Source organism: Epinephelus fuscoguttatus, linkage group LG4, assembly GCF_011397635.1.
Source record: "Epinephelus fuscoguttatus linkage group LG4, E.fuscoguttatus.final_Chr_v1".
NCBI classification, from domain to species: domain Eukaryota; kingdom Metazoa; phylum Chordata; class Actinopteri; order Perciformes; family Serranidae; genus Epinephelus; species Epinephelus fuscoguttatus.
Genome location: NC_064755.1, coordinates 37,484,984 through 37,497,114, shown reverse-complemented (window position 1 = coordinate 37,497,114; position 12,131 = coordinate 37,484,984). Strand labels below are relative to the sequence as shown.

Genomic DNA, 12,131 nt, shown 5'->3' with positions numbered 1-12,131 from the left:
GAGTTTGAAAAAGAGACCGAATAAGCAGGAGATATATAAAAGAAGTAATTGCTGTGAAGTTTTGAAAGGCCTCCATGCTGCTTTCTAAAACACACACACACACACACAGAAAGGTATACAGAGCCATGTACACACCTCTGATCTACTGGCATCATGGGAAAGGAGTCTACAGCCTGTTTTAACGGGTTTACTCGTGTTGAAAAAACCCCCCAAACAAACCTGCATACATGCACTATTTTTGTTGGAAAAGGTATATTCGTACTCTCCTATTCTCTCTCCGTCTCTCACTCACTGAGGCGGACGAGGCCAGGAAGTAACATTTGGTGTAGCTGTTTTGGCGTCCTGGAGGAAACGTTAGACCTTTAGCGTCATAGGACTTGGCTTATAAACGCTGTACAGTGCCAGAAACAGGTTGTGATAACAAACAGGAATAAAACGGTGTGAAAGTTCATCATGAATCGGGAGAAATACGGATGAACTGTGACCCCGGGTAGAAACTGTGAGAGGGCAGTAACAAACCGGAGTCTCCTGTGAAGGTGAGAAACTAACGTGAACCTGCCGAGCTTGTGTAGCCAGTACATAGGATACAGGTTGATCTATAGCTTGACCTCCTTGTACTGACAAAGACAGTCTGTTCCTTCACAACTATTTATTCAGAGATAATAGCATGTCGTCCGTGGTGTGTTGCCTGTCATAAGCATAACAACGCTGGAGAAATGTTACTCATCCTTCTCATGGATGACAGGTCATGGGGGTTGTCAACAGTTTTCTATTTTCGCCTTATGAAGGCAACATGGATGGCAGATCTCACTTGGTACACAAATAGCGAACACGAAAAGGTACAAAACAGTGGCACTAAGTCAAGCCACATGAGTTGATGGACGGACGCCAGAACTGGGATAAGCAGCATTTGGCAGCCGACCCTGAGCTGTGTTCCTGCCTGGTGCAAGTGCACATGTTTCAACTGACTGTGGACAAGGGAATCATGTCAGTGTTTCTTCTGTCTCTCACTCCTAAACACCCATAAACCCGAAACACCCTCTCACTGGCTTTTCCATGACATCATCAAATGATTCCGTGATGCCTTCCCCCCACATTTCTCCCTTCATTCCTTCTCCCTCACTCATACCCTCTATTCACCCACTAAATGTTTATCTTTCTGGACTATTCACAGCCTCTTTGCTTGTTGCATAATTCGGTAGTTGCATAAATTTCCCAGATGTCCATGTGACTTTTATTCAGGAGGAAACCCAGCAGCAAAATGGATGTTTCCTGAGAGGTGGTGCATGGTGGCTGAGGAATGTGTGAATTCCTCATTGGATATGGGGCGAGGAGAAGGGCTGCAGGATGACAAAGAGGTACAACAACAGCGCAGAAAATAAGAAGCAGATAAGGAGAAAGACAGGAGGGGAGAAAAGGGTAGAAACAAGGAAAGTAACTGGCAGGAAATGCATCGACTCACTCAGGAAATCAGAGACAAGGACAAACCGGTTAAGATCAAGGGACTGTTGGGTGGGTGAATCAGACAATCTGAGTACACAAAGGGCAGTCGAAGGATTGCAGCGCAGCTTTGTTGTAGGTCAACAAAGAGGTTAAATTAGCCAAAGTGTACAGTATGTTCTTACTGAACATTCAGATGGAGCAAATAAGGGATTAAGGATGGTAAACTGAGAGACAACAACAATGGCAAGGAGATTACGCTGAGCTGCAGGGGACACTTTGTAAACTGCAGGATAACAGTATGGGAGCAAACCCAACATTTTTCATGTCACCATATTCTCAGTAATCTCAATTTCAACCCAATGATCATTTGACTTCACCTAGAACAGTGGAACCTTCAGAGCCATTGCTGGACGACTGGTATTCGGGGACATCAAAGGAGCTGAGGGCGTCATTGTCGATGGACTGGGAGATGTCTTGGAGCTCCTCCATGCCGCCCATGAAGTCGTCATCGGCGCACAGGGGGCTGCCCAGCACTGAGTCCTCCAGGGGCGAGGGGGGATGGTAGTGGCTCTCCATGTCGACCATCGTGGTGGAGGAGCAGGCTGCCAGCACTCTCACTCATCAGACTGGAGACAGAAGACAAGGAGGGTGGAGGGGGAAAGACAAGGAGCTCAAAGGGTGATATGGAAACGCAGACAGGCAGGAAGACGAGATGATAATTCATTTCTAAGGTCACCTCTGTCTGAATTTGTAGCGTCAGCTTGCTAACATGCTGATGTTTAGCAGGTGTAGCATTTACCATGTTCACCATCTTACTTTAGTGTGTTAGCATGCTAATATTTGCTAGTGATAAACGATGATGATCTGAACTAAAACTTTTACCTAATGATGGTGCAAGACCTAAAGTCAGGCAATCACAAGTGAGCACAATTCATCCTCAGGGGAGCGTGAATGCTTGCACCAAATGTCATGGCAATAGTTGTTATGACATTTCATTCAAAACCACAAATGACAACTTGATTGTGGCACTAGAGGAAAAGTAGAAAGATCTACACACAGTCATTAGGATACATCATCTGGGAACCATGAATGTTTGTCCCAATTTCTTTGCCGACCGTGCTGTGGCGAATGGAAACCAGTGAGTGCAACGAGTCCGACTGCTCTATCTCAGCCCGTCGCTATGCGCGCTATATACGTCATTGCGCCAGAAGGGCAAGGAAACGAGCATGCGCAGAAAGATCGGAATGAACTTAAAGAGGAATGAGTGTATACAAGTGCGAGAAATTCTTTCATTCGGACTTAGAAAAGGAATATTCCAGCCCCTTACATTGGATTGAATTTTCAATCGCATTGGCCATTTTCATTCCGAATTAGGTGTTTACAAGATCAATTTTAATAGGAATGAACTTTCATTCCGAATGAAAAGGCAATTAAACTGTCCGTGTAAACCCACTCAGTTTCACACTTTTTTCAACAGCGTTTGTACACCATCGATTTCTCCCAGTATTTTGTACATTTTCCACCTCAAGTCTTAAAATAAAAGTAAATATTCCCATACAGTAAATTTCATTTATAATCCCCAGCCATTGGGCCAATGTTGGAGGATCAACTTGCAACCATTTGCAAGTTATGGCTTTCTTGCTACTTGCCAAAAGTATCTTTTAATATTCATCTTTGTGTGGGACTATGTATATTTTCTAAGTATAATGTGACAAATGAATAGACTAAATCCATCCCAATTATCTTATGAATCCCAGCTGCAATCTCTTGCCCAATACGGCTGTATCTTGGGGAATGCCCAGAAACATGACAATGATTTGCCAGTCAGGTTCCACATTGCCTCCAACAAAAGTCCTGGCTCTGTAGGCCTGTTCGCAGTGCTGTTAGTCAAGGGGTGGTAAAGAATCACAAAAGGTTTTTCCAACCAAACTCCCTCAGGGACCTTGAGGAAAAATTTAAGATGGTGAGCTATTGTCCTAGATTCTCATATATAGTGCTGGTGGCATGACAGGAGAAGACAGGGAATCACCAAAGTTGTTAGGATCCATCCTTTGGGTACCATGAATGTATGTACACAGCATTAACACTCATCCAGTAGCTGTTGAGATGTTTCAGTTTCTGGATCAAATTGTTGGACCGACTAAGCTACACACATTGCCATCCATAAAGTCAGGCCACTAAAAACTGATAACATCATTATCAGCATCAACACCTCTGAGTAGTATTTCATTATCTTCCAGTGCACAAGATTCAACACTGCATACATGATACACAGCCTACCCAGGACAGGCCTAATGACTGGTGTTGATGCAACATGTGGCCTTCCACACTAACAGGTGCTGCATGTTTCTATAGTAGGTCAGCAGGCAGTTAGGTAATGAACGACGCGGAGTATCTTATGACATAACACAGGCCCCTCCGCTCACTCCAAATACAGTAACCTTATCCTTGTAAACCTCATAGTGCGGCAGAAAGAGAAAGACAGAGGACAGAGAGACAGAGAGGAAAGCATGTGGAGGGATGAATGTAGGTCACTAGGCCCGCTTAGGCTGCGCTCTGATAGGCTAGGGTCCGGGGTTGGCTCGAAGAGGCATGACAGACTGGCTTGTACAGTAGATGGATGACACTTTGCTGAGTAGCACAGTGGGAACTGGGAGGAGCTTGTTGGTTAAGCTTAAAGCTAGCAGAGGGACTGGACTTTATGTCACATATTAGAAGTTTATATCTGCATGTAAACTGGGTCAATCTTCAGTAAGCCCTTTCCATCAGGCCCCGCTAAGAACATCAAATGAGGGGGAGGTGGGCGGTGGCTATACGGCTATAAGATAGCAGCTGCTGGTTGTTCTCAGCCATTCAACACCTTTACACATGACTGCCTTTAGTTTTAACCTTAACTTGCCCCGTCACTGTGCAAGGTGCTGTAGACTGATTGAGAAGAGAGACTGAAACGTATATGCCCTCAGTGCCCCCTGTAAGTCTATTTAAAAGAATGACAGATGAGAACGATGATAGCCTGACATTGCCAAACCCAATCGCAATGCGAGTTATTAAAATATGAGCTTGCAGATTCGTCAGGTACCCAGAATAGAACGGTATTCCATTGAAGCAGCAACTGAAAGTAACGATCAGCTGCATACGGTTTCGCCATAGGCAAAAAAGACAAATAAAATAGATGAAGTAAACGTGATTGTAAGTGTTATGTGGCTGTTCTCTCTCTTTAGTGACATTTCAATCCTTCAAGTACGAGAAAGAATTGTAGGTACATACTACTTCCAGGGCTGGTAGGTCACTGACTGACACATAGACAAATAATGGAACATGAATGGATGTGGATATGGATAAGCAGTAAGCTAGTCTTTAAAATCAAAGACCACAACTCTGGTGTTCAGAAGCACAAGCACAGTCCATTTACCATTTACATAATCTCACATATCTGTATATGTATGCAGAGTCTGCAGGCAACAGGACAAGATTTGGATACTGGAAGAGTTCTGGTTTCCATTTGTAGTCTGTTTATAGTCAAAGTACTATCGACCAATCACATCTGAGCGGCAGTTAGGCTGCATTCACACCAAATCAGGTGTTGCGTGGTGGTGGTCCATGTGTCAGGGAGCGGAGGATGGAGACCAACTACTGTACAAGAAAGCCTGTCTCCCCATCTCAGCAACTTGGTATTTGCTTTCAATAAGTTTGTTTGTTGGCTTAAAAGATCTGTAGAATTCTTTTTCATCGTCATTTCTGCGGGATCTTTACTGCCACAAAAGACAACACACAATCAAAGTGAGTGCTCTCCTTTGTAAGACAGTACACACAAGCTGCTAATGCATACTTTATGTCTTTAACATTTAATATTTAACAACAAAAAGAGACTTGGTCCTGTGGACTGCAGGCGTCTTTCCAGTCAAATCGCCGGTTATGTGACTGACCATGGCAACTTGACATTAGGTTGCATTTCAACAAAAGTTGAATCTGTTTCCAAATTCGGTGTGAATGCAGCCTCAAACAGTCTGTGTGGAGAGGTGAAACGTATTGGCCGAAATGCAGTCTTGGACCTATCGGCTATGCTCTGACGACAATTTAGCTTTATATTAGCTTTCTTTTTATTTATCTGTTTTCATAAGCAAATATCTGCTTCTACAGATTAGCCAATGGAAAGGCACACACAAGAGGAAGTCTTGGCCCTGATATTTGCTGGCTACACCGGATCCCACGAAATATTGGCCCCAAAGCAGGGGTCAGCAACCTGTACTATCAAAAAAGCCATTTTTGATCAAAATAATTAAAAAAAAAAATCTATCTGGGGCCAGGAAGGTAACACAGCCTATTAAGTCTAAATCAACCAATCAACATTATTAATAGGTATAAATTAGCATTCATTAATGTGTTTTACCACAAGGTGTCTACTCTGCAGTGGGCTCTTAATGATTATTCGGTACTTTAACCTTGCAGCGTTGGTGGTACAAGCAAACAAACCTGTCCACACTCTACTGAATACTTCATTTTCCTCCAAGACTTTTCCTTGTTTGGGTTTGGAATCCCGAGCTAGCTTTGCTAGGAAGACTTGAGACTAGCTACTGCTACTGAGGTTTGCCAAAATTTAGATGAAAAGGTGCAAGACCATAGATGTATGATGCACATTTTAGTTGATGAAAAGGTAAAAAAAAAAATCTTATTTGATGCATAGGCTACACGTCTTTACATTTGGAGAGTGTAAGAACTTCTTGAGGTTTACAAAGATGAAAACTGAAGTGTTAACAGTTATTCATTTACATTACATTAACATTTACAAGCCACTGGCAAGGGGCAAAAGAGCCGCATGTGGCTCTGGAGCTGCAAGTTGTCCACCCCTGCCCCAGAGGCTTATCGTCCTCAGACCAATAGCTGACGGGTTATGAGGTTGACATTAATGTGACAGAGATGGAAACAATCAGCCTAGCTGCTCCTGTACTGAAAACAAATGCCTCAGCACCGTCAGCATCTGCCAACAGATTAATGAGTGAATCTGATCGTAACCTGGAATGCATGTTCTGGAACATGGAGGTTAGAAATTTGGGGTACATGACGTCCGTATGTCTATTAAAAACATTGGTATGTAATGATTACTTGTGTGCTGGCAAATGGATAAAACTTGATACCAACACTTCAAGGGCTGGAGCCTTTGGGAAAGACAGCACAACAGTCAACTAAGTGAAATTTCTCCATGAGTTTCCAGGTTTGAGCACAAAACAAGTGATGAACTAAATTGATCATCAAAGTCCACAGCCCACAGGAACTCAACTGAATCCAAAAGTAGAAACCCCTGAAGATTCCCAAAACACTACTCTACATGAAAAGAAGCCTGGCATGTGAGCGGGCCGCTTTACTGGGCTAGTCTCTTCAATACACTTGTAATTCTGAATGGAGCCAGTGTTAGCTCTGCTAGGATAAAGCAAACCTCTTTAGCATTCAGCCTCTAGCTCCTGACCCTCAGGCCTTCCTTTAGAGGACATCCTGTTTCATACACTCACTTCACTCAGCACTGTCTCATCATAACACTGCTTCAAGGGGAAAAATACAGACGCTTCTTGGCTAAAGTTTAAAAAACCTTCATGCTGTCTATTTTGACTACAGTCCATTAACTCAGGCAAGTTGTTGTCAAGTGGTAGGTTGAAGTAAATCTGAACTAACAGACTATCGTAAAAATATTTTATGTGTCAACAAACACCCACTGCACGCATGACTTTCTATTCAAATAACATACATGTGTCCTTTTCTGAACTCATGCCTACCAGCAGCCATTAAGTGGACCATGCTAACCTTGTGTTGCCAGAAACATACAGCATAACAATGTAAACACACAGAGCCGCTTAGCTGCAGACATCTTGTGGATTTAGACAGAAGAGAGACACAGAGGGGAGGACGGGGGGGCAGGAATGTCAGTTAAGCTACATTACAAGGTCTTTATCAGCAACGTGCGAGACAGAGTGAGCAAGTGAGGGAGGCAGAGAGGGAAAGAAAACAGCGGTTCCTACGGTAACAGCAGGCCTTTGTCATTTAGGTCAAGACCTCTCTTGTGCTCACTCAGCCAAGCTTGCTGAGGGCAACGCGCACACTGAGAGGAAGATGAGCAAGGTCATACATGTTTGTGTGGGTTAGGGTTGGAGTTGGGGTCCAAAAGGGGAGGGGGGAGGGGTTACACTGACAATAGACCAGCAACCCAGAGCCTCTGAGGTCGCCATGACGATGCCACGACAATGCCAGTGCGTTGATCATGCTCTGAAATCAGCAGCGCTGGGTGGGCAGCAGGCATGTGTTATATCATACTACCACCGGAGTTCAATCTCGCATCATTAAAATCAGTAAATCCCATTACAGTCTTGTGCATTATTGAGTCTGCAGCAGGGATCACAGCAGGGCCGGATGTATGAGTGGAGCATAAATAATCCATACTGTCCGATGGATTCCTGCACAGTTGCTTAGCGTGTTCGCCCAGCCCCCCATGTTATGCTCATCCATCGCAGTAAAGACCCACATTAGACAGACAGGCCACGAAGCTGTTAGTAAGCCCCGAATGAGGCAGATAGACACGCTCTGAATGAGACCCAGGCATGCAGGCGGCCTCCTACTCTCCCAACAGGAAAGGACATAGAACAGCGTGAAGTTAGTTTACACAGCCGTCTGAGATCTTTAAGGAAAACGGTCTGTAAATCACCTGCACTGTTGAGCCGACAGCCTCAGTAGAGATATCCATCACTCACGAAGAAGTGCACTTAAAGCTGATCATGTTATCTAATCCCGTGGCATCTCTACATCCACTCAGATCCACACAGGCTACAGCTGATAACTGAAAACTATATATCACACAGTCTCCTAGCTATTCTCTCTGGGGCATCCAATAAAGCTCTGTGCCTTCCAGATCTATCAACGATGAGGGCAACAAACAGCAAAGGGTGAGATGACAAGGAGACACAGATAGAGCTGGCAGCAGACCAAGACATTAGAGGTGTGTATGGGCTTGTCTGCCAAGGCGTGGAAAAGAAAACATCACTGAAAACTCTGTAGTCCTTCCAACTAGGAGAACATACCTTGGCATTGAGAGAGGACAGAACAGGGATGAGTTGTTCACGCTGCTATCAGTCTATAAAACGACGTGCTTTTCCAAAGACTGTTGGTCATAGTACAATTTATAGAATATAAAAAAAACAATAATAACTTAAGTAAACAAACTGCCCTACCTTCCTCATCCAAAAACCTGGAGTCTTCCATGCAACTTTGGTCCCTGACAACATCACATCCAGCTCTGTTTGAATAATCATTCAATGTGTGTGTGTATGTGTGTGTGTGAGAGAGAGAGAGCAGACTACAGGTTAATGTTTAATCCACCTATCCTGTGGTGTGAGTGCTAACAGGCCTGTCAGATGAAGGGCCCCAGGGGGCATAACGGTGGTCTTAGAGCATGAATATGGGCTGATGGGGCTGACCCACCAGCTCCGCCTGTCCATTTGTTTGAAGAGTTCACTCCATGAGCTAAGTCTGGACCGTGCCCGCAGTGTAAACACTCAAGCTAACCCTTATCACTAAGGGCCGATATTGCTGGCCGGCGCCCTCTTTATCGTTATGGAGATGGACCAAAGTACAGGGGAACTGATTGACATTGGACTTTAGCTGGAGTCTGCGACAGATGAGCCGTATGATAGTTACCAGTTCAATCGTTCTGTTATCAGGTCACGTACCTTGGCGTTTCAGGGTCAGCGACCTTTAAATGAACAGCACACTGTCTGCCATTTTAAGACCTGAAAGGTCCAAACTACTGTGTTTGCTAATTTGAGTTCCTAAATATAAAACCATGCAGACTTTACATGTTTATGGCTGTTTTAAGAGGCTAATGCCAAAAAGGTGTATATATTTTTGGATGTATTATTCTCACATTTCCAGACATCTATTTGTTTCTATTCATTTTTGTACATTATCAAAATCTATTAGCAAATATGATTGAGTTGCTTAATCCATCACCATAAACATTAAGCCTGCATTAGCCATGGACAGTATTATATTAGTGCTATGAGGTAATGCAGTTTATGTGCAGATTGACTTGAAACTTCTGCACTGTATTACCTTGCAATAGAAATCTTATGTTGACAAAAATAATTAGGAGTATAGGAAATTATCAATACACTGTGTCATTTTTTTTAATTAGTAGTTTTCTGTCTGAAAAATGTCCCATTTCTCCAACAACCCATTCCTCCAAAGTCCTTTTTCTCTGAAAATACACATTCCCTGCAGTTACACAACCTAATGGCCAGAAAAAATGTTGGCATTGTTCATGTCCGTCAACCATGGATATGTTACATTTGACAACAATCCTGTGGTGAAAGTGTGGCTGGTTTTAGGCACAAAACCACTCGGTTATGGTTAGGAAAAATCATGTTCTGGGTTTAAAAAAAAATCATATTTGGTGGCACAAAAGGTGTTGGAAAAGCAGGGATAGGTCTGTGAAAACATCCGGGATCGGTGGCTCAAATGTCACTGGGAAATGCAGCGAAGGGTTTGTGAAACACCCGCAATTGATGACCCATATGCCAATGAAAAATGTCACAAAGGATTGATAAAATAACCTGAGAATGGTGGCTCAAATTCTGTAAAAACAACTGGGATCAGCGGCTCAAACTCCACTGAGAAACGCCGTGCATGGTTTGTACAAACACCTGAGGTCAGTGGCTCTGACGCCACTGAGAAATGCCACAAAGGTTGGGTATAAACACCCAGGATCGGTGGCTCAAACGCTGCTGAGAAACGCAGTGAAGGGTCAGTAAAAACACCCAAGATCAGTGGCTAAAACATCGCTGAAAAACACCGCAAAAGGCTTGTAAACACATCCGGGACAGGTGGCTCAAACACCAGTAGAAAACTGAAGCTAACTACAGGAAGTGTAGCCTGGTTCCAGACCATAGACCCCGCCCACTCAACTGAGTAGGCTTGCATCTCTGGTCTGGCATACCGCAATGAATTTGCGATTTATCTAGTCCAAACGATGGAAGGGCCAATGAACACCGGGGGTCTAGTGATTAGCCAATCAGCGCCACGCTGATGTCAAGCTGTACGCTGGTGGGTAACTGGTGAGGATAGCAACAATGGCGACCGCTACAGATCCTACAGACCACATTAACGATGCTATGGAGGTATTTCGCCACTACTCGCATTAATGGAGGACCAAATTAAGGAAGCTGCTAAACTGGATTTAACGGCGATGCAGCTGGGCGTGCATGACGACGGAGACATTTTAAACGGGCAATGCTCGCTTGTTTTCGGCACCCCCGAGGCATGGATACTAATGACGTCAGATTCTGGGTGAGTCATTGATCTCTACTGATTGGTTAGGGAAAAATCAAATTCCCTCCCCCTTGTAAATCGCCTTCACTGGAGGCGATGTCAGCCTGAAGGTTCTGGGAGCTTCAGTCTGACACTCAGGCTACAGGAAGTGTGTTTTTTCGGGAAAGAAGGACTTCAGCAGTGGTTGTTCACTTTTCGGACAACAGGCTGTCAGAGACATGGGCTGTCAGTCCAATGGGACGTTTTTCAGACCAGTGGGGCTTTGAAACAATGGCATGGCATCTAACATATCGCTACACACACAAGAAACACAGGTTTATGAAACTGACAGAGCCAATAAGGGGCGCATCACTAGCGCTAACAGTTTTCCTGAATTAGATTTAAAACTATTGTAATATATCGCCTTGCTTACAGTGTCCCAATATGTAAAGGATTACACAACTCTAGCAAGTTTTACTGGTTTGCTCACAGAGTTTCATAGTATATGGAAATGAATGGAAACAATGGCTGCATAGCACTGGAGGCTTTATGTATTCAACTACCGTACAAGTTGTCTATTCCACTGATGAAGGAAACCTGCATGAACTCAATTTTTCTACAAACTGGACAGGAATTGGGATTTTTATGAGGACAAGTGTTTCTCAAGATGAGCTCTTCTTTCTCTGGCTGTGAGCATAATTCGCTCACCCGTTGCTGCACCCAGTTGAGAAATAAAACAGCAAGTTACATAAGCCCCAGTGGACTCTGACCTCGGCAGTGACAGCGTGTTCAGTGTCAAAATAATAATTAAATGCTCACACATGGTCACAAGACAGAGCCCATACAATATGACCATAAAACACTGCCAAAGGTGCAATGTGACAGTGTATCACGTTACCTCAAAGACCTACGCTGACCTGACCCTTCATGCCGGCCGTTTATAGCACGTCACTGCGTGGTGGAAAGTGTGCATGTGAGTGTGTTGTGGACTCAATACAAGCACGTGAAAAATTATGGTGACATTTACACTGACATTACATATGGTGAAAAAAAAATATTACCTCAGTTTGGGGGAAACAGGTGGCAACATAGAAAATGTCCACAATCTGAATGTAGACACATGGACGTGGGTGTGTTGTTGTTTGTTGCCTGCATGCCACACTGACTCACTGTTGTCATGACCTCCAATAAAACGAGACGTTTCACGGAAATTGTTTCATCATCAGTGTTTTGGTTTGAACAAGTTAAAGAGATAGTTCGGATCTTTTGAAGTGGGGTTGTGTGAGGCACTTATCTATAATCAATGTATCACAGCGAGGTCAGTCGGCATGCCCCCAGTTTGGAGAAGCAGGCTGGAGTCCAACATGGACGCTAAGCAAAGTACTGCTGTTGAGGCGTCT

General features: G+C 43.9%; 1 protein-coding gene across 1 annotated transcript in view; it reads right to left on the bottom strand.

Moving 5' to 3' along the window:
* The window catches only part of pparab (peroxisome proliferator-activated receptor alpha b), a 50,801-nt gene that overhangs the window by 25,206 nt on the left and 13,464 nt on the right, over positions 1-12,131 (bottom strand). Inside the window, exon 2 of the mRNA XM_049574358.1 lies at positions 1,821-2,069. Coding sequence (XP_049430315.1) covers positions 1,821-2,028 — 208 coding nt within the window. The 5' untranslated portion in view covers positions 2,029-2,069. The remainder of the gene's footprint in view (positions 1-1,820; positions 2,070-12,131) is intronic.